The 24,187-nt window shown below is 36.8% G+C and overlaps 1 protein-coding gene across 1 annotated transcript in view; it reads right to left on the bottom strand.

Moving 5' to 3' along the window:
- Positions 1-519: 519 nt before the first annotated feature.
- The window catches only part of ankfn1 (ankyrin repeat and fibronectin type III domain containing 1), a 176,767-nt gene continuing 153,099 nt past the window's right edge, over positions 520-24,187 (bottom strand). The window contains exons 20-25 of the mRNA XM_056470222.1: positions 21,312-21,478; positions 19,108-19,249; positions 16,744-16,912; positions 15,936-16,102; positions 6,477-6,690; positions 520-1,757 (exon numbers count right to left, since the gene is read on the bottom strand). Coding sequence (XP_056326197.1) covers positions 991-1,757; positions 6,477-6,690; positions 15,936-16,102; positions 16,744-16,912; positions 19,108-19,249; positions 21,312-21,478 — 1,626 coding nt within the window. The 3' untranslated portion in view covers positions 520-990. The remainder of the gene's footprint in view (positions 1,758-6,476; positions 6,691-15,935; positions 16,103-16,743; positions 16,913-19,107; positions 19,250-21,311; positions 21,479-24,187) is intronic.

Raw genomic sequence — 24,187 nt, 5'->3', positions numbered from 1 at the left:
AGCAGTATCAACAGATATTAAGCAGACAGTCTACTAATACCCAAGTGGACCTTCAAAACAAAGTGCTACTTTTTTTCTAAGGCAGACCAAGCATGACTTAAAAATGTAATGTGTGGAAATTAATCTATTTATGTATGTATGTGAATGTACTATACTTAATATATACACGTTTTCATATTATTTTTTTTAAATATTGTGTAATATCTATATAATACACAGTATTTCAACATATACATTAACAGAATATAACTTTATGCTTAACGTATAAAAATAAATTATGAACAGTATTTTTTTACTTTATATTTTATATTAATAAATATTATTATACATACTAATATATTCACCTTTATTAGCATACTAAAAATAAAAGGCTTTAATGAATAGGGTGAAAACAGTAACGTGATTATAAAAATACTTAGCAAATCTGAAGTTAATAGAAATAAATTGTACTTTGAATCAATGGATTTTAATGATTCAAAGTACTAAATATTTAACATTTTTCATATTGAAATAGTCACGTCGAGTAATGAGTACATCATTTAATAGTAAAGAGACTTTAAATGCACAGTCTCACCAAAAAGCTGCAATATTTTTAAAATTCTGAGCTGTTTTTAGCTTTGTTCATGACTTCAAAGTTGCTAGTCTGAAAAAAAAAAAACCTTTGAAACCCCTACAGTGAAAACAAATGGGAAAAAATACATTCAGAACAAAGGGCTGCTAAAAAAGCGTCAGCTCGCTGTTGGGCTCTATTCACTGTGGAAAATTTCAAGTTCTGAGGAAAAAGCAGTGCTTTGTTTCACGTTGCATTAATAATGAACATTGTAACAGTCAGAGCCATGATTTCTGAGTTGACCAGCAACTTCATCCTCGGCACAAAGAGGATGCAAGAATTGATTAGCCTAAGTGTTTACTCACGGTCAAGTGTGCAAGTTGGAGAGAGTTTTGGAGGCAACTGAAGTGGTGAGAAGACCCACACATCTACATGATGTCTTAAAGAGTGCTGCTGAGGATCTCCGACACTTGTTCATTAGTTTGCTCATCTGAATCCACGTCCTGAGCTTCCGATGTTGAGCTGTATCCCGGATGAGCCCCCGAAGCTGTAGCTCCTCGCGAGCCTTTCTCCTCCTCCTCCTCCCAATGCGGTGCATCTCTACAGGGTGAAGTCTTGCTGCATGACTCTACAAATATTCTACGAACGTTGGGTTTGGATTCTCTGTAGGGCTGCCTGTACTCATCCAGACTGTAGGAGGTAGTGGGCGAGTGCGGTATTGAAAGTGGCGTCTCCAGCGGGAGGTCGATATCGCTCTGTCTAGTGTATATACCTTCGGATAGTGACGGCGTGTGGCTTTCGCTCTGTACACGGAGCCAGCGGTGCGGTCCACCGAAATAACTCCTCTGAGGATGGCTTTTGGACAGTAGCTTGCGTTTTGTTGGGGGATCTGCGAGGAACTTGGAGCGGGGCGGTTTGTCGGCTGTCTTCACGGAGTAAGAGGAGAGGGATAAATCCTCCATGTCTTTTGTGCAGGATTCAGTCTCCAGGATCGACTTGGAGCAGACGCTGTATTTAAGATCGTGCATTTGGAGGACATCGGGAGCGCTGCCGCTGAGGACATGCACTGCCTGATGAGAGAGATCCTGGGCTGAGGAATAAACTAAGTCCAGGTCTCGAGGGCTCAGGGCATCACTGGAGTCATAGTCGCTGTCTGTGGGGAGGAAAACTTCTGAGCAGCCTTCTTCATCCGAGCCTGGCTGGGACTCTGCAACAGATGAAGGTTGAAAAGGTCAACCATGTTAATAAAGCCTGTTAATAAAGGTCCTGTGAAGTGCTTTGAAATGTGCATTTTTATTTGGACATAAATTAGAGAGGGTGGGACATAGTGTAACTCCTCCCCTTTAAAAAAACAGCTCTGCCAGTGAGAGTGGTTGAGCTCAAGCATATCAAAGGTGAAGTGTCTTGAAGGGGGCGGGGCATGTCAGATTCTAGAGAGCATTTGATTGGTCATGATTTAATGAGAAACTAACGTATGAGGTGACGTGAATAAAATAATAATAATATTAATAATACTTCCTTAAATTTATATAGCACTTTTCTGGACACACAATGGGGTTTACACTTTTTTGGGGGGCATCCACCTCGATGACGCGGCAGCAGCCGATGGTTAGGAGGCCATGATGGACAGAGACCAGTGGGCAAATTTGGACAGGATGCCGGGGTTAAATTCCTACTCATTTACGAAGGACATCCTGGGATTTTTTAACAACCAGAGAGAGTCGGGACCTCAGTTTAACATCTCATCTATAAAACTGAGTTCACTGAGCAGTATAGAGTCCCCTTCACTATACTGGGGCGTTATGGCCCACACAGACCGCTGATTGAGTGCACATTGCCAGTCTCACTAATACCACTCCTGGCAGAAACACATGTGGTCTCCCATACAGGTACTGAGCAGGCACAGCCCTGCTACAAGCTACAAAACAACATGCTTTACATGTTTCTATACAATACTATCTCATGGCAATTCGTAACTTTCTGATTTAGTGGCTTCGTATGAATTAGTATGAGTTCATTCGTACAATTTAGTACAATTTGCTCATCCTCCAATGACGGTTGGGTTTAGGGGTGGGGTTTGGTGCCACGCCTCCTTTTAAAAATTCTACATATTTACACGAATTAGCCACTAAACTGACAAAACATAAAAGTTACGTTTCGTCGTGAGATCAGCCTTTTATATTATTTATATTTATATCTCATAAAAGCAAATTGTCACTGTTCTGGTGTGCACTAGCTTATAGATATCCTAAAAACTAACAATATTGATACTAACATGTAAAATAAATGTATTTTCATTTCATGCGACCTTTAACTTTTTCACGTAATTTTTGAGTGCCTTATGATTTTGGTTGTTTATCTTTATAAATCCCTTCTTCAAAGAGCAGAGACACATTAAATACCCCTGAAGGACTTTTTGTTTGATTTTGAATTTATTTATTGTAAATATTTAAACAAGTGTATGTGAAATCACAAACATGCAAAAGCCATTTCAGTAATAAAAAAAAATAATTTCATAAAGGTGGATCTGCTTCTAAAATCTGATCTGAACTGTAATTAATTAATTATTTATTATTTAATTAATTCATTTATTTATTTACGACAAAATGAGAATTTTTTTGTGAGAATTGCTTCAGTGTTTGGGTTTAAGTGTTTGGGTTTGAGTCTTCAGAAATCAATGTAACGTGTTGATTTGCTTCTCAAAATTTATTATCAATGTCGAAAAACATTATGATGATTAATATTTGAGTCTTTAAATGTTATTGAATGTTATGTCTTATTTCTTTAATTTAAAATATTGTTTTGTTGCAATGCAAGATTTTGCTGTCACTTTTGATCAGTTTAATGATCCTTGCTGAATACCATCACTTTTAAAAAACACTTGCTGACTCTAAATGTTTTAATAGTAGCCAATATTTACTGTATAATACGAAATAAATAATCTTTAGAAGAAAAAAAAAACAGTTTAAATTAAATTCAGTAATTTAATTTAAGAGGACGTTGAATACACCCCCCCCCCCCCCCCCCCCCCCCGCATAATGCAATAATTATAAATCCTGAGAAAAGTGGCATATTAAAGTAAAAAAAAATTAAAGCAAAAACGCCCAGGCAGGCAATCTGCATCTTTATTGCACACTTCTGACTATGAGTATTAATATTTCATTAGACTTCAATACATCTGTTTTCAATTGCAAAATGTATTAATACTTGCAAAATAAACTTAAAGGCATATTTCATCAGCACTGCATGGTTTTCATTTTCACTTCAGAGAAATGCATTTAAATACTGGCAAAACTGAGTGTCTTTAAATGATTCGTCATTTATTTCTGAATTTGTTCTGATAGAGACTGAAATCTAAAGAAGGCCACATTTTCAAGCCACAGAGTGCCAAAGCATCATTTACAGTAAGTGTTTCTAAACTGCAATTTTTCTGCAATTTCATCAAAATCATTGTCTTTGTGTGCCGCAATTTTAGAAACTCCCCTTTGGTGCAAACAAACAGCCTGTAGAGCATTGCAAAATGCACATAATCTCAGAGCTTTAAAGTGCCCCATTATGTTAACTGTCTTTTGGAGGTCTTCTACAATGGGCTTCCAGTTTATCCTTCACAGACACTTAGAAATATCCTTTCTAACAGCCTTCTCTGATCTGATTGTGTTCACAGGACATGTCAGAAACCAAACACCCATTTTTTATTTCATAAAGATAAAAAAAAATCCCATTAGACTGAACACAATGTTATTACATATAAAATCACCACTTTCTGATAGTCATGTTTTCGTAGTTCACTCTCAGACAGTGTTGGAAACCGGTAACCACTGACTTCCATAGAATTAGTTTTTTCCTACTAGGAATCAATGGCTAACATTCTTCAATCTATCTTCTTTGTGTTTAACAAGGTTTGTAACCAATTGAGAGTGAGTATATTTGATTTTTTGGGTGAACAATCTCTTTAATTTCCACAAAATTCTACTTTGGTTTTAAAGAAACACTCACCTTAAAAAGTGTCATTTTCAAGAGTTAAACTCTTGAGTTGTACCAGTTTTGAATCCATGCAGCCAATCGCCAGGTCTGGTGGGAGCCCTTTTAGCTTAGCTTAGCATAGATCATTGAATCAAATTAGACCATTAGCATCTCACTCAAAAATGACAATTGACTGGATAATTTTTCTATTTAAAATCAGCCTCTTCTGTAATTACCAAAAGAGAAAGAAAAGTTGCTGTTTTCTAGGTCAATATGGGTCAGAACTATACTCTCAATCTGGCATAATAATCAAGGAACTTTGCTGCTGTATCATGGCCGGCAACAGGTGCAATGATATTACATAGTTCCTGAAAATCTGCCAACTTCTGTTAATTTCGCCAACATAACCACCTTCTTGCACAGGTACCGTGTACCGCTCACATTGGAAGTTACCTAGTGGGGGACTATTGCTGCAGTCTTGGTATGGAAAATTATCAAAACCCGTTAGTCATTTTTGAGATGCCAATGGTCTAATCAGATTCAATGATTTATAAATCATTTGTAAAATTGACTTTCAATAGCTTTTCTATTTAAAACCTGAGGGTTCTGTAGTTACCAAAGGACAATGAAAAGTTGCTGTTTTATAGGTCAATATGGCTAGGATTTTTACTCTCAATCTGGCATAATAATCAAGGAACTTTGCTGCTGTACCATGGCTGCAACAGGTGCAATGATATCACGCATTCCCAGAAATTGGCTAACTTCTGTCAATATAGCCAACAAGACCACTTTCTAGAACACAGAGTGTGTCCCGCTCACATTGGAAGTTACCTAGTGGGGGACTATTGCTGCAGCCATGGTATGGAAAGCTTTAAATGTGAAGCTTTAAATAGGAAAATGATAGAAACTCTTTGGACATTTTTAAGATGGTAATGGTCTAATCTGATTCAATGATATATGAATCATTTATACAATTGACTTTCAATAGTTTCCTATTTAAAACCTGACTCTTCTGTAGTTACCAAAGGACAAAGAAAAGTTGCTGTTTTATAGGTTACTATGGCTATAAGATAAACTCTCAACCTTGCATTATAATCAAGGAACTTTGCTGCTGTACCATGGCTGCAACAGGTGCAATGATATTACGCAGTGCCCGAAAATCTGCTAACTTCTGTCAATATGGAAAGCTTTAAATGTGAAGCTTTAAATAGGAAAACTATAGAAACTCTAGTCATTTTTTGAGATGCTAATAGTCTAATCTGATTCAATGATATACTGTATGAATCATTTGTACAATTGACTTTCGATAATTTTTCTATTTATAACCAGACTCTTCTGTAGTTACAGACGGAAAACGAAATGTTGTCGTTTTCTAGGTCAATATGAGCAAGAATTATACTCTCAATCTGGCATAATAATCAAGGAACTTTGCTGCTGCAACAGATGCAATGATATTATGCAGTGCCTGAAAATAGTCTAACCTGTATGTATATAACCTACATGACCACTGCCTTGCACAGGGAGTGTGTACCGCTCACATTGAAAGTTACCTAGTGGGGGACTATTGCTACAGCCATGGTATGGAAAGCTTTAAAAATAAAGCATTAAGTATGAAAATGACAAAAACTCGATTGTCATTTCTGAGATGCTAATGGTCTAATCTGATTCAATGATTTATGCTAAGCTAAGCTAAAAGTGCTCTGGCCAGATTCTGAGATTGGCTATATGGATTTAAAAACAATAAAACTCAACTGTTTAATTGTAGGGGAGTTGTAAAATTGGCAATTTTTAAAAAAAGTTTGAAAAAAGAGTTCTTTTAAGAGTTGTAAGAGTTAAGTGTCCTTACGCTTAAGAGTCCTTGAAAGAACATATAATATAAATGCAACACAGATACACAGTTAAGCACAACACATATCTTTTTTTATGTCTGGATGAACAGCAGCCATTGAAAAGCAGCATTTACCAATAGTGGGCTTTCTTCTTCTCATTTCTGGAGAGGGCGAGGGAGTGGGCACGTAGTCTGTGTTAGACGACGTGGAGTCATTCTTCTGGACAGGAGGCTCCACGCTGACATCTACTAGCCAGGTGATCGGCACCCAACCGAGAGGCTGTTTATAGCGGGCGTACTGCAGTGCATTGGTGATCCAGCGGACGTCTCGCCACATCTCGTCCAATTGCTTAAAACACACAAAGCAAAACAGAGAGTGCTGTTATTTCATTGGCGATGCTGAAAATAAGGTCAGCTCGGTGCTATTTAAATGTTGATTCGATATAAATGCAAATGGCAGCTTTCAGTGTGAGAAATGCGGTATTTTCCCCACAAACATCACAAAGCTTTTCAAGCCATTAAAGCGCGTCGCACAAAAGCTTCAAAAGGAGGCCACGGAAAACTTGCTGTGAAGTCTGAAGGGGCATGACCGTGACTAATATCATAATTTATTTTGTGTCATCTTCCTCTGTTCACCAATCACAGCACGTCAGAGCCGCGAATTGTACATATTGCTCCTATTTAGTGTGCAGAAGCGAAATGAGTGTTAAAATGTGTTTTCAATCAGAGCCGTTAACCTCCGTGCAGTGAATCTTCACGACTACCGCTTTCATATTTTCCATCCTTGAGACGTACTATAGCAATTGTATTTACAAGGAGCTTATTTCAAATTGGAAGGAAAAAGGCTGGACAAAAATGAAGCATGGGCAGATGAAAAAAAAAAGAGGAGAGAGAGAGAAAAGCTCTGCAATCTGAGCTCTTTCTAGCAAATGCCATGTGAGATCCTGCTTATGGGAATGAGCCCTGACACCACAGGATGACTCCTTTGGAAAATATGCCGGGCTTCTAACGACAAAAAGGGGACTCTAGTATGACAAGGGCAATAATATGAGTTGCTTTAGCTTGCGAAATAGACTGCTTCAACTAATAAATGTTTGGCTGATGCTGCTGGCTGAGAAATATTGCAACAAATTAGGGGAAAATACGAATAAATAGGCAATGTGTCTTATATCACACCCAGTGCTCTAATATTGCAGCTTTCAACCCCTCAAAAAATGAATCACAGGTCTGTTCTGATAGGCCGGCGGACTGCAGGGGAAAATAACGTTAAATGGAAATAATAAAATGCAACTGAGCATATAATCATGCATATTGAGTATAGTGAAATTAATAGGCTTTTCGCTAAAAGGGATGAGAAAACATTTCCCATTTTTACAAGCGTCAAAGGTTGTGCAATCAAACTCTCACAAAAAATTGGGCAAAAACAAATACGAAAACCTCCATAAACTTGCAGTACTGCCTTTTCACCGCTGCTTGACAAACTCACAATTCTGACTTTCAGAAACGCAAATTTATGACGTAACTGGGAGTAATATAAACTTAATTGTAAAATATAAAACTGCTACAACAAGGAAACTTTTATTTTTGTTCAGTTTTTTTTCTCTGAATTGTGAAAATTTTGATCTGCCAATTCTGACCATTTTGTCTCATAATTGTGCCTTTTTTCAAGCAAAGTACAGCAAGCATTCACCTGGCAAAACAAATCTGAATTTCAACATTTAAACTTATAATTTTGTGCACACCAGCACACTTACTCACTGAATCTACAGTAAGCAGGGCTGAGCCTGGTCGGTACCTGGATGGGAGACCACATGGGAGCAGTAGGTTGCTGTTAGATGTGGTATTATTGAGGCCAGCAGGGGGCACTCAACTTGTGGTCTGTGTGATTACTAATGCCCCTATATAGTGAAGGGGACACTGTCTTTCAGTTGAGATGTTAAACTGAGGCCCAGACTCTCTGTGATCGTTAAAAATCCCATGGCACTTCTCGTAATTGGCATAGCGCACTGGTGCCGTTGTTCTGGGGCTGCAGTCGCATCAACCAAGTGGATGCTGCACATTTGTTGTGGTGTGGAGAGACCGCCCCTCATGATTGTGAAGTGCTTTGGGTGTATGGCCATACACAATAAATGCACTATATGACTACACACATTACATTACACTAAAAAACTAAATTGTGAGATAAAGTTTGTTACCTTTTTATTTCTTTTATTCAGTGGTAGAAATAGGCTTCTCAGATTTTTGGCAAATTTTGTAAGAGATACTATTTTTTGTTGTATATTGTTGATTCAGAACTTTCAAAATGAAAATTCAGTCATGATTTATTCACACTCATGTTGTTCCATAGAGGAAATGTGCTCCTCTTCAAAACAATTATAAATTTCAAGCCCGTATCCAGCCTATTAAAAGGGGTGGTCCTTTTTTTGACAAAAGTAGACTTTTTGTAGTTATTCACCTAGTTTTTTTAAATCAAGTTATGAGGTTCAAATATTGCATTTTAGTGACATTTTAAGCACTAACTTTTGGATTAGCTTGTTTGATGTTATCATTTATTCCTTCATTTTCTTTTCGGCTTACTCCCTTTATTAATCCGGGGTCGCCCAGATTAGCATATGTTTTAAGCAGCGGATGCCCTTCTAAATGCAACCCATCACTGGAAAGCACCCATACACTCTCATTGACACACATACACTACTGACAATTTAGCTTACCCAATTTACCTATAGCGCATGTCTTTGGACTATGGGGGAAACCAGAGCACCCGGAGGAAACACACGTGAACACGGGGAGAACATGCAAACTCCACACAGAAATGCCAACTGACCCAACCGAGGCTCAAACCAGTGACCTTCTTACTGTGAGGTGACAGCGCTACCCACTGCGCCAGCATGCCATCCATGGTTATCATTACCACACTTTTTAATGCAACAAATATATTTCCTACATTTTTGTCAATATGCTTTTCATACTATTTTATGGTAAGCAAAAATTTGTGTTTATTTACAAATGCGCTTTAAAATGTCTGTTATTACAGTTTTATAAATAATGTAATGAGATTAGAATTTTAAATTCAAATGTTTGAACAGGGAAATAATAATTTTTAATAATTATACACAGAAAAAATACATATTTTTTAAATTGACAATTTATTATTATCTATTGTTAGAAAAAAAAACAAACAAAAAAAAACAATTAGGTATCTGTGGCTGTGAAAAACTGTAGCCTATAGGCAAATAACAAACTCATTTCCTAAAGGCTGATTTATACTTCAATTTATATGTCAAGTGCACGCACATGCTCCGGCGCAGCATTGGCGCAGTTGGATAGCCATTACCATGGCTAACGCCGACACTGATGTTTACGTCTCAAAAAATGTAACTACACTTCGCAATGACACGTAGCACAAGCTCTGTGATTGGTCAGCATGGTAGTGGTGATGAGTGTGAGTTGTGCTGAGAGCCGCAAGCCTGATTGAGCGAGTGTTTACTAGCGTCGAGTCCTGTGAAGGAGCTTTAAATGGAAAGTTTTGTATTGTGTTTACCTTATGACTAAAATTGTTGCACATCTGCTGGTTACCGCCTCTGAATGAGCTGGTTTTAGGTGCTTCTGCATTAAGGTAGGATTCAGAAAAAACAAAAGACCCGCAAAGAAACTTATAATAGGGTAACATTTAAAGCTACTGCAAGCTAGTGTTTCAGAAGTGTTATTGCAGAGCAACACAAATAGCATGCAGAAGTATAAATGCACAACTACGCACAAATCATTACTCGATGCAGAAGTACAGTATAAACCAGTCTTTAGTCAGAATTTGTCCATTTAAATAATAATTGATACTTAAATTTGTCTTCAAAAATCTGACAAATGAGAACTTTGTTAGTAGGGGGTGGGTGGGTCTTTTGATCCACCCGAACCCTCTCTGGCTACGGGCCTGTATTTTGACAATTTTTGTCCCACAAGCATACTAAATGACAATGGAGGGAAATCTTTCAGCTCTGATTACAAATATCTTGTTGTTAAAAATGTACTTGAGGATTCATTTGAATGCATTTTGACAGAATTTGGGGGTAAATTAAAACAAGTTCAGAACATTTACAGCTAAATATTAGCTAAAACACACACAAATATGCAAAACTACTTGCTTTTACTCTCATTACAGAGAGAACAGTGTAAATCTGCTGACATAAACTCGAGACCAGCAAGTAAATGTGAGTGTCACAGAAGCCACATGCATCTGAAGCGCATGTTTTGCGGTCTGTCCGTTAGCTCTCTGACAGGACCTCACAGCGATATAAACCTGCCCTCTCGCACGAAAGCTCGACCGTAAAGCACTTTCCACCGCCGTGCCACTTTGACAGACGTGGCCCTTTCTCGTTTGCCGCCTCCTGGAACATTAAGGTTTTCATGCTAATTGATGCCACATTTCTCAGCCACACACACATACACACAGTCATGCAGTCACACTCATTGATCGGTATTATTTTTTCCCCTCGTCGCTCTTAGGCGCTGTGTAATCTGTGGTCAGTGTGCTGCTTTTTTCCAGAGCCTCTTGGACCTGACATCACACAAACACTCTTGTGGTTTTGTGGTCAATCTCAATTAATAGTCCAGACCGTGGTGGCGGAGAGGGATTATTTCAGACCGACACACTTAACACACGCCTCGCTTTCAAGTCGGATTGTGAGAGAGTCTGCTGAGCTGTTATAGAAATTTTCGACACAAGAAAAACAACTTGTTTTACAGTTTATACGTCTAGTAGTTATGCTTTATGACATCAATAAACTATCCTAATTGGATTATTAGTTTAAACTGTTTTTGTAGTTTGATGTTTCCAACACTCCCAAACAGCTGGGAATAAACATGTGATCCTCGCGACCGAAACATGCATGACGTATTGCTAAACGTTGTAATTGAAACAACACAAATGTGGCTCGTAAACAAGAATGGAGCAGTTAAAGCATTATTTCAGGTAGCGCACAAACAAATTCACACCAATAAACATCCTAAACATAAGTTTTTTTAATATGAAATAGTTTTAATTTGTGAATTAATTGTGTTTATTCATGAAAGACAGAATTTAAATCCTTAAAAATATTACTTACAAAGCTTAAAGTTTGTGATCTTTAAAATATTAGGAGAAAATCAGTTTCTACAACAATATAAGGGATAGTTCAACCAAAAATGTTAATTCTGTCATCATTTACACACCTTTTACTTGTCACAAACCTGGTTGACTTTCGTTCTTCTGCCGGACATAAAAGATACTTTGAAGAAATTTGGAAACAAATAACCATTGACATCCATAGTATTTGTTTTTCCTACTTTGGATGTCAATGATTACAGGTTTTCAGCATTCTTCAAAATATCTTATTTTGTGTTCAACAGAAGAAAGAAACTCATAATGGTTTGGAACCCCTTGAATGTGAGTAAATAGTGAGTATTTTGGGGTTAATTATTCCTTTGAGTAGCACAACTGTTCTCAACACTGGTAATAAATTATGATACTTCAGCACCAAATTGGTATTTTAAAAAGGTGTTCCATTACGATATCATATTTTAAACTTTAGTTGATGTGTAATGTAGCTGTGTGAACATAAACAACATCTCTAAATTTAATATACTCAATTAATAAGTTCAATTAATAAGTTCAATGCAAAGGGAGACATTGGCTCTTACAGAGTTAGCTTAGCAAAGCCTACAGCGATCAAATTTTGGGGACTACAAAAAAAATACATCCGGGCTAATGAGATCACAAGGGTTTTTGGTTACATGCATTCACCTCGTGCACACACTCTGCGCAGTGAAGGGGCGTGGCCAGAGGCACTGCAATGTTAAAGCAGTGAAAGCTAAAATGCCATCCAAATGCTGCTATTTCCACAGAGCTTGTTCTGTTTCTGTATTTGGGCTTCCAAAGGACACGGCACAAAAAGAGAAGTGCTTACAATTTAATTTTAATTATGCTCCAGAGAATTATAAAAAAAGATATAGCGCTAGCATTTGACGAAGGAGAACTTCCAGAATCTCTCCCAGTTTAGGGCTGGATTTAGCTAAAAACTCCTCCAATCGACGAAGCTGTGAATTGTGAGCCACAACCTGCAAGTATTTTTTTTGTTAAAATTGATCTTTGACATGCACAGTTTCTAGTGTTAACTGTATGTTATAACGGGGACGTAAACAAGGATGTAAACAATGGAAAATGCTGTTTGGCACCGCTAACAAATTCACATTTATCAGTCCAACCTCTGTAAACACCCAAAATCTTCACCAGCGCTGCAGTGTCTCTTTATGCACGTCTCTCTATGCGGCTTGTAGGGGAGTGACATGGAGCCAATCCGCAAATCACAGCCCATTATGTTAGCAGACCAATCAGAGCCTCTTGAGGGCAGGCCTTTTAGAGGATCTAGGAAATATAATTGTCCTTTTCATATTAGCTGAGTAGCTGTATAAAATCAAAATAAGTATTTATGAAAAAATTACGTGCTTTTTTACAAATGAATCATGAGCACACATTGCTTAGCATCTTATAAACACAACCAAGCCTTAAAAATACACTGTGGACCCCCCCTTTAACGCTGCTTACAGAAAGTCATTAAAAACGGAGCTTTAAAATAAAATAATTTTATTAAATTAAAATTAATTATAAACAAACAAAATCAGTCTGAGTATTAAAGTCTTTCAAAGGCAATAAATCTTACATATCCTAAACCTTTTAAATATGAAAATTACTGATTTATCAGATTTAGCATACACTACGTATGCTAAATCTGATAAATCAGTAATTTTCATATATATATGTATGTATATATATATATATATATATATATATATATATATATATATATATATATATATATATATATATATATATATATATATATATATATATAATTTTTTTACAAAATGAGTAAGAGGAGCTTCTTTAAAATAATTTAAATCTCACATTCTCCACCTTAAAAAACCATTCAAACTTTGTATACAACACATATTTGTATAAAGGCAAAATTATTAGCCCTCTTTTAAAATCTAAATTCTTTTTTTTTTTTCACAAGTGATGTTTAACAGAGCAAGGAAATGTTCACAGTATTTCCGATTATATTTCTTCTTCTAGAGAAAGTCTTATTTCTTTTAGTTTGGCTTGAATTAAAGCAGTTCTTAATTTGTCTTAATCTTAATAATGATTTTTAAGGTCAATACTATTAACCCCTTAAGATTTTTTTCCGACTGGCTACAGAACAAACCACTGTTCTCCAGTGACTTGCTAATTAATCTAATTATCTTAGTTAACCTCTTTAACCCAGTTAAGCCTTTAAATTGCACTTTAAACTGAAAACCATTATCTTGCAAAATGACTAGTAAAATATTACATGGTGTCATCATGATAAAATAAATGAGTTATCAGAACTATTATGTTTAAAAATGTGTTTTAAAAAAATATTTGAAAAATAATACATTTCAAAGGAGGGCTAATCATTTTACATTCAACTGTATACAGTACATGTGTGTATTTTTTAGTTTTTCTCTCAATTAACATACTAATTTATGTTATGTAAAAAGTGCATTAATGGACCTTTTTTATATATATTTTTTGAGTTTCTCAGTAGCGGATGTCATCATATTTAGGTAAACAAGGGGCATAGTTATTGGCTGAGTACAACAAATAATTTTTTTTACAATCCTACCTGCTCAAATAACAAAGGAAAAAATCTATAATTATGCAAATTATCCAAACATGCTAATTAAATTTATGCACAAAACTGGAATATCGCATAAAAGACACGTACATAATAAGCGTGGTGGCGTTTGAAGACCTGAGACGTGGAGCACAGATGCTTTTGACAATTCTGGAGGTAATTAATAATATAATAACACTAATACTACAACAATTAAAGCATTTTAGAATGACCAAAACAACATTTCAGATGTTTTACAATGTGCTCAGCCGCTTGGTCAATTCACACACACATTTATCATCACATGATCTCTTATAACAAAATCACATGACCTTTTTTAATGAGCATACTGGAATTTGTTTGGTAAAAGTATTTCCATTATTGTTTATGCAAATTTTTTTCTTGTCGAATAAAACGTTTATTTTACTTATTTATACACATACATTTTTTATGCGCATTTTCAAAATGCATGTGCATCGCAGCGTTTCCATTAACTTTTAATTTTTAATGCGCATATCCAAAATGTGTATAAAAATAGGTAGATCGAAACATAGCTACTGATAGTGTTATTAAGACTTATAGAAAAATTTTATAAAAATGTGTGAGACTGATAACGGCAACCAGAAGAGAGTAAAACGTCAAATTTACTGTCCCATACACTCTGCATTTAAACGTCTCGTACAGGCCGTAATTAGTTCTTTTTGTAATTTGATGCAAAGATGATACAATACATATGTAACTGCATTTAAATGTACATACATTTTTTTTTCTTCAATTAAAATATTCAAAACTTTCAAGGATTTAAAGGGCCCCTATGATGAAAATCATTTTTGTAAGCTGTTTGGACAGACCTGTGTGTAGGTATAGCGTGTCCAAAGTCATATTGGGGTGACCCAACCAGACCCAAATCCCTCTCATTTTGAGGCCCACTGCAACATGACGTAGGGGTGCGATTTCCCCGCCCACTGAATTGTTTGACAGCCGTGTATTAACATGTTTCCGTAGTGACGCATATAATCATATCAACAAGACAGGACGTGCGCAAAGCAACTGGGATTAAAAGATCTGTTGAGCTCACTGTGATCATCCATCATCATCAAATGTGATCAAGAATCAGTTTTACAAGTTGAAACGTTTTTAAAACAGTGCATTTTGTAATGAATTACAGCAGTTTTACCGTCTTTGTCTCCAAAGCCGCATGTCAGTACAATTATAAAAGACACTGCTTCAATCCCCGTTTGTGGACATTAAATCAGGTTTATTTTGTACGTTAACATAATGCATATCCATACAGCAGTGGATATTAACGTGTATCCTGTCACATTTGCCGTGCCAATATAGTGCAAAGATAAACTCGCGCACTGTGTGTATACAGTATGTGTGTCTGCTGTTTGAGCGCGTGAACTTTGTAACAACATTGTGTGTGACTCATCGAAAGGCTTGAATTAACTCCACAACAAATACATCAAAAAATCATTGGTAAAGTTCTCACTGTAGTTTTTTTCACAAATGTTATGCGAGATCTGCTTCATTCATGTCTATCCCTGTGCTGTTTATCTGATGCAGCCACGGCACACTCTGACAGGCATGTGGGAACGGTGGGCGGGGAGAACTAGCATTAAAGGCACAGGCAACAAAAACAGCTACATAGTGTGTAGAGCAGAAAGTTCTAATATTCTGAAAGGTTATAACAAATACTCTGATGGGTTCTGGAGACACAAACGACGTATCTTAAATCTTGAAAAAGGGGTAAAATACGTGCCCTTTAAGATTATGAGATTTTAAGATGACCATTAAACACGTCATAGCAGTCTTGTGAAAAGGGTCCATTACAATGAGAAATTGTGCTTCATTGATCATATATTATGGGACAACAGGGAGAGAAAATGTCAAATGGAATTATCCTTCACAGAGAGCTTCATCATACCTGAATGTAATCCAGAATGTGCTGGTGCCTCTGTTTGGCAGTGGACACCTCTGAGTCAGTGATGGCCTCTCTAAAAGCCTGCTGGGTAATCAGAGCATCCAGATCCAGCACTGAGGACAGCCGGCAGTAAAGACTGATGAATTTCTCCTTATACGAGCAGAAGTGAACTGCACCAGGAGACAAAACAAAAACACGAACACTATAGTTAGCATAGTTACTATATAAGTGAGATGTTATTGCATTACACAGGGTGGTGTGAAGAGTGAAACTGAGACCCTGGCGAGGTTATCATTAATGTCCCCAAAACACTGGCGGATCTTTTTAAAAGATGTTTTTGTAATGGAAATCTGTGGGTGGTTTACAAGTGTATGGTGTTTGGGCTGAAACTACCTCACAGTATAACGTTTAAAAACGTGTTTGAAACTCTCCCCACAACAGCAGCTGAATAAGCTACTAAGTGTTCAAACTGGCACCGCTGCTAAGAACACAAGCACACGGTTTGCCCTCGCGTCTCAAAATAAACCCTGTTATTTGGATGAAAACGATCCTCCATTCTTTAAAACACATTTTATTGAATTATAATATTGATTACTTGTTTAACCTTTCCTTATTTTACTCAGTCGGGGCTCAGCGAGGGGGGCGGGTGGCTGTTTGGCTAGCTGTGGTGCTGTCTGCATATGTGTGTGTCTGCTTGATTTACTAGAGGTCCTAAGGGAGTGTGACTGGGGGCAGAGAGGGGAGGAATCTGTGGATTTTTATAAGGCCAACTGAGCTAATATTGTAGGGGTTGAAACAGAAGCCAGTGTACCGAGCTCAAACATTTGAAGAGGGAGGTTGAGGAACCCCGAGTGTGGGGTGTAGGGGTTGGTCTGTCCCGGGGCAGAGCAGACGTCGTCTGAGGCAGGCAGCAGCAGAAGAAAGGACACATTGTGACCCAGCTCCAGCACCTCGTGTGTGTAGAGACGGAAGTGCTTGGCCTGTGCGGGACACACAGACACACACACAGACTTTAACCCTTGGGGGTCGAAGGGTAACAATGTCATGCCGTGACTAATAGCAAGCAAAAACTCCAAAACCCAGTAATACAGGAAAAAAGTTGTTCTTAAAAATGTTTACAATGCTAAACACACTGTATTGTTTAATGGTACAATCTATCCATTAAAGTAAACATGCAATAGTCTGTATGTCTGTCTGTCTATCTATCTGTCTGTCTGTCCATTCATTGTGTATTGATCCATCCATCCATCCATCCATCCATCAATCCATCCATCCATAAATCTGCACATATAAAAGTCTTTCCAACAGTCCACCGATTTATCCATCTATTTATCAATTAATCTGTCCAACCATGTTTAACTGTCTATCCATCTATTATTCCATAAAGGAATTAATTGTCTATCCATCCATCTATCCATCTATCCATCCATCCATCCATTCGTGGCTCTCTGTCTTTATCTGTCTTACTATCCAACCATCTGTCTAAACCTCCATCCATACAGCATACTATCCTTCCATCTGTCAATCCCACATTCTATCCACCATTTTTCCATCTATCTATCCATCCATCCATCCATCCATCCATCCATCCATCACTCCTGTCCATCCATTTATACATTTTTCAATGTATCTATCTGTAAAACAGTCAATCCATTCATTCATCCATCATCCATCCATCCATCCATCCAAACATCATTCCATTCCCTTAACTGTTCAGTCCATACATATATTTATCAATTTTTCCATTTATTTATCTGTACAGCACTCTACCCATTGTTCTCTACTGTACATCTATCCATCCATCCATCCAGTTAACCGTTCTGTCCATCTATCTATTTATCAATTTTTCCATTTATCTATCTACATAGCAGTCCATCCATTCATCCATCCATCTAAACATCATTACATTCTCTTAACTGTTCTGTCCATATATCCATTTATCAATTTTGTCCATGTATCTTTCTGTATAGCAATCTACCCATCACCTCTACTGTACATCTATCCATCCATCCATCCATCCATCCATCCATCATTCCATTAACCGTACTATCCATCCATCTCTTTATCAATTATTTCCATGTATCTATCTGTATAGCAATCCATTCATCCATCCATCCATCCATCCAAACATCATTCAATTCCATTAACCGTTCTGCCTATACATCTATTTATCAATTTTTCCATGTATCTATCTGTATAGCAGTCTATCCATTGTTTATACTGTACATCTCTACATATATCAATCCATCCTTCCATCTGTTCAACCAGAGTATTCCTCATCCATCATCTTTCTATCTACAGTATTTATGATCTCTCGTTCTATCCATCAATGCATCTCTCCCTATATCTGTCTATCTATTAGTATATCTATCAATTCATCCACCTATCAACCTTTCCGTTCATTCACCTATCAATCTAATTATTCATTCTCCTATAAATCTATTCATCCACCTACCCATCAACCCATCCATCAATGCACCTATCCATATCCATCCATGCACCTACCAATCAATCCATTCATCGATTCCCTTATTTGTCAATCTATAAATCTATCCATCCATTGTTTATTTGTCTATTCATTTGGCCATTTGTTACCTTTTAATCTATTATCCATCATTCCATCCATCCATTCATCCATCTCATTGTAGATCTGATTTCAAACTACTCACAGTTTAAATGTACTTTAACCTTATTTTTTGTCAAACCTCAAAATTATCCAAATTACATAATGCACAAATAACTTCAAGTTATTCTAAAAATATGTTTTAAAAATCCCTGTATTGACATCTATTTATTATTAAGTGCTTAAATGGGAAAGTTCACCCAAAAATGAAAAGTCTGCCATCACTTACTCACCCTTGACTAGGTCCAAACCAATAAGTTTTTTGTTTTGTTTTGCTGAACACAAAATTAAAGTAGTTTGAAGAATGTTGGAAACCTGTAACCATTGACACCCATAGTAAGAAAAACAAATAATATGGAAGTCAATTGTCACAGGTTTCCAAATTCTTCAAAATATCTTCATTTGTGTTCAACAGAACAGAAAAAAAAATCAAACTGATTTGGAAAAGTCAAGTGTCAATAAACAATGGCAGAATTAAAAAATGTTGTGTGAACAATTCCTTTAACACCAAGTTACCCCAGACTTCTGTAGGAGTCTTGTGGACTGCAGTACCTGGTGGAGAGGTAGATTAATCTGGTGCAGCAGACTTTTAATGGCTGTCTGGAGCTCAGAGAAGAGGAGGCAGTCTGTAGCCTGATCTGCTCTTTCCACCTCCACAGGGCCAGACAGTGACTGCAGCCATTCCCACTCATCCCTGGGCGAGAAGAGACAGCGTTCAGTCAACATACACACAGCGCTATATCAGTCTTTCCAGAAGCGCCAGAGTAGTTGGCAAAGCACAGAGAAAACTTTATCTTTCAAATAAGACAAAAGGAATTCAAATTTCTCCAAAACGGAGAGGTTGAAAAGCATCAGCTCACTGATGATGGGGCAAAATAGAGCATTTTGGTTTAAGTCTCAAGGACACCCTCAAGGCTAGTGTCAAGGGGGTTGGTTGGTGGAAAAAAAATTGAGAATTTTTTTGCTCCAGAGGTTTTCCTCGAGCCGTGAGTGGGCATCATCCTGTGTGAACCTCCCACTGACTTCCACAGTCCGGCCCCGTAGTAAATTTAGTTTTACTACCACACAGAGCTGCAGGATAATACCCTCCCTGTCTCTAGCTACCTACCAAGGTCAACACCATGACCCGAGATGAAAATAAATAAATAGCTCCTTTACCGAACAAAAACAAATAGCAGTTTTGTTTTGACTGTAAAAAATGGTGGTGTCAAGAAACTATGTAAGCCTGTGGTGAGGGGGAGCCCGACATGGAGTTCAGGCATATTTCAATCTTCTCAGGTACACTCGCACTGGAAAGCTTGCATTCGCTTCACCAGTAAGAAATATTAGCTGATTTAGGTGCTATAAAAGGGCTAAAATGTAATGCCTAGGTCAATAACATTTATTAGATTGCATTAGAGACTTTTATAATGAGTTGAAATGTACATGTATTGCTGGTATTTTGGTAAAATTACTAATGAAATGAATAGTTTTTCAGTAAAAACAAATTGAGCTGTGCAACACAGTGGATCAGTGGTTAGCACTGTTGCATCACAGCAAGATAGTCACTGGTTTGAGTCCCAGCTGGGTCAGTTGGCATTTCTGAGTGGAGTTTGCATGTTCTCCCTGTGTTTGCGTGGGTTTCCTCCGGGTGCTCCGGTTTACCCCACAGTCCAAAGACATGCACTATAGGTGAATTGAATTAACTAAATTGTCCGTAGTGTATGAGAGTGTATGGGTGTTTCCCAATACTGGGTTAAGGCTGGAAGGGCATCCGCTGTGGAAAAGATATGCTGGATTCCGCTGTGGCATCCCCTGGTTAATAAAGGGACTAAGCTGAAGGAAAATAAATGAATGAATGAGAATTAACCTGGCCTCTAGAAGTTGATTAAACGTTTTTAGACAAAAAGCTTTGTAGACTAAATTTCCATTGAGTGGTTAGTCAAAGAATTATTGTTGTTATACTGTATAAAATTGTGAATGCAACATATACACATGCATAAAAAATTGTTCAGATAGCCTTCTTACTGTTTTCCTGTTGCATACATTAACATTTATTGGTGTCGCTGAGGATTGTTTTTTGCATGTGCTTAACTGTTTAATTTAATTTTTAAATGCATACTATTGTTTAGTATTATGCTATATATTATATATAAACATATTACAGTTTAGTTCTTCTCTGTAATGTAAAATAATGATACAAATAACATTATTTTTTAGCCCTGAGACTCAAACCCTTTTCTCCCTTCACTAATGAATTAATATAATATCATTAAAATGAGATTAGTGTACTATTGGCTAAGAAAAGGTCAGTGCAGCACTAAACAGAGTAAAAAAGCAGAAAATCATTATGTGCTTTCATTACAGGCTTTCAATACAAGCTTTATGCTTTGAAATGGAAAAAAAAGACTTGAAAGAGAGAACATTTCAGAGAACTGCTTTGTGAACAACAAAATTAAGGACTGTATGATTCTGAGGAACAAACTGAATTCAGAAAATTCTATTTTCCCTAAAGCAGGTCCAATAAACTCTTTCATGTGTTGTGTTGTAGAGTCTTTCTTTACGTTTGCTTTTTTTTAATGAACATTCCAGTTATTTGCAATTAAGTTCATGACAACTAAAACTCACCAAACCAAAAAAAATGAATAAATACATTTAAATTATAATCATTTAGTTAAAACTGGGTAAAAACGAAAACTGATACACAAATAATCAAAATCAGCTGTAAAACTGAGTGCAAAAGCCAATAACATGTTAAAGAATGCTATTGGGCTGACCTTGACACGTTCCAGTTGTCTCGTATTTTGGTGTGGCAAAGCATGTTGGGCATCCGCTGAGGAACCAGAACCTTGATCTGATCCACAGAGCTGCTGAGTTTCAGGTAACCCAGATAAAGGCCAGAGGACAGCCGGTGCTGACTCCGTCTCTGATACGCCAGAATGTCCTGTCATCAAAACAACAGTTCAAATGAGCCGTTTTTAGTAATGCACCAATCTAGATTTTCATGCCCAATTCCAAATGGCAATCATTGCAAGCAATTTGGCCAAATCAAAGACCATTTCCTAATCCAAGAAACAAGAAAAGTGCAAAATGTGAGTACACGAACAAGGTTTTTATTTGATTCATCACAGGCTGAACTATCAGCTGTTATTTAAAACCACTGTGACACTGTATTCACAGTTCACACAAAGATGATACCTACGTTAGCTTGGGCAGGTAATGGTGTAAATTAGATTGTAAAAACAAAAGGATCTGACTCTAGCTTTGTGAAATTATCTGACATAAAACGTATCCGCACAAAACAAAAACAGTAGACAGGCTGAATGAAAACGCAAAAGTCACTGTCTGCCTGTAGGTGGCGCTTCCAGAACATCAGGAATGACAGCGTTTAATATGCATTATTTGGAAACAATCTAATATTTCTGGAGACAGTGGGTTCCTCTTATACTGTAGATCCTTTGATAAAACCTGCCACCCCAAATAATTATTCTAATTTAATCAGATTTTCATTTGTGTTTGTATTACATATCACATACTGTGAGCTGTTCTATTTGAACAAGCACTGATTTATGCTTCTGCTGGTGGGTTTTTCAAATGCAATCAAATAACCCCCACATAAAATAAATTACTTACACTTACACAAATACACTAAGTGTACACTGAACGAAGCCAATGTATAAGCTCAGAAAGTTTAGATGCTTACTTTAGTTTGGGATTTTCACAGACAAATTAATTTTTTAATTAATTAAATAAAAATTAATTAATTAAATCTTTTTTTTCTGATTTTTGTAACATAAAACTCCAAAATGTCACCTAAACAGGAGCGTTATGGAAAGCTGCCCAAATGGTCTTACCACTGCAATCTTCCTAAAAACATGAAGTGAAATTAATGAATAATTAACTGATAATGGCCCAATCCCAATTCTATTTTTGTACCCCTACCCTTTTCCCCTGGCCCTTAAAACAGAGTGTGAAGGGGAAGGGCTTCAATATGTACCCCTAAGAAATGGAACACCACTACAGCACCTGCACACATCATCATATGTCATTGCGATCTCTTGCTTCATATGAGGTTGAACAATTGCGACTGCTGTAGTTATTCTATTTGTGTTATTTTTTTGTTATTTATCTTCAGGAAATCACTGAAGGCATATACTATGTTATCATATAATAACGATATAATGTGGCAATAAGATTGTAACTACACTGCATATTTACACAGTGGCCATATTCATCAATGTAAACACACGAAAACAACATTAACATTATAGCAGACACTGTAAAAATCTCATTCCCAGCCACTAGACTTTGACATGACAGGGTATTCGAATGTCATCGAATGACGGAATGTTGTGGGACTGTTATACAGGAGTTATTATTAGGGATTATAGATAGCAAAATTTAGCGTTTTTTTAGGCTAAGGGGTAGAGTTGGGATTGGGCCAATATGTTAAATATTTGTTAAATAGCTATTTAAATGCTTTGTACTTTGCAATGCAGTTCATTCACAGTTTGCATTACAATGCAGTTTGCATTAACGTCAGTGGTGTAATGTAACATATTATAAATAATTAAACTACTGTAAATGAGTAGTTTTTTTCAGAAAGTGTAATTCACGAAGTAGTTTTAAAAATGTGTACTTGTACTTTCCCTTGAGTACATTTTTAATGCAGCATCTGTATTTTTACTCCACTACTTTTCTTAAACTTGCAGTCACAGGAAATCAGTCCTGTGATTCCTGTCCAATAGAAGGCAAATTGCCTTATAATGAAGTACCTCAAGATTTGGGTGATTTTACAATTGCAGCAAACTGTTTGGAAGCATTAAAAGTATCCACAAATATGTTCAAAATCTTTACACGCATTGACCCAGAGTATGTTTCGATGCATGTCACTGATGAGAAGATGACAGATGTTTACTGTATAATGAGTCGAAATGGCCTTAAACACCAAAGAGATTGACATTGTACCCCAACGTCGTGGGAACGTTACATTTTGTTCGGAAATTAAAATCGGGTTGACATCAGAACCCAACGTCAGTCTGATGTCAATGTCCAACATCCTAAAATCAACTAAATATCAACGTCTAATGATGTTACAGCTTGAGGTAGTGTGGACGTTACCACTATGTAGTCAGACGTTAGATTTTGGTTGCCGTACCTGATGAATAAGTGTCAGTATTTGACATCAATATGATGTTGGTTTAAGATGTTGGCTCAATGCTGGATTTTGGTCATTTTTTAACACAACCTAAAATCAACCAAATATCAATGTCATTTGATGTCATTATTGGACATCAAAATAATGTTGTCTTTAGACGCTGCCTAGACATTGAATTTTGGTCACCTGACATCACAACCTAAATCTAACCTAATATGACCATCTTATGATGTGTGCCTGCTGAGCAATAACTAAATGCACTACAGAATGTTACGTTTACACACATCCACAAATTACATGTAACTGCCTCAGCTTTTTACAGTGTAATACTCACTACTCAAGAGTACCTTTAAAAGGGCTACTTTTTACTAATACTTTGAGTAATATTTACAACAGATACTTTCACTCTACTTGCACTACATTTTTAGGCAACTAATGATACTTTAACTTAAGTATGATTTTTCAGTACTCTTTCCACTACTGAGTACCGTTAAA

This window comes from Danio aesculapii, chromosome 12, assembly GCF_903798145.1.
Source record: "Danio aesculapii chromosome 12, fDanAes4.1, whole genome shotgun sequence".
Classification (NCBI taxonomy): Eukaryota; Metazoa; Chordata; class Actinopteri; order Cypriniformes; family Danionidae; genus Danio; species Danio aesculapii.
This window is presented reverse-complemented; position numbering and strand designations above follow the sequence as displayed.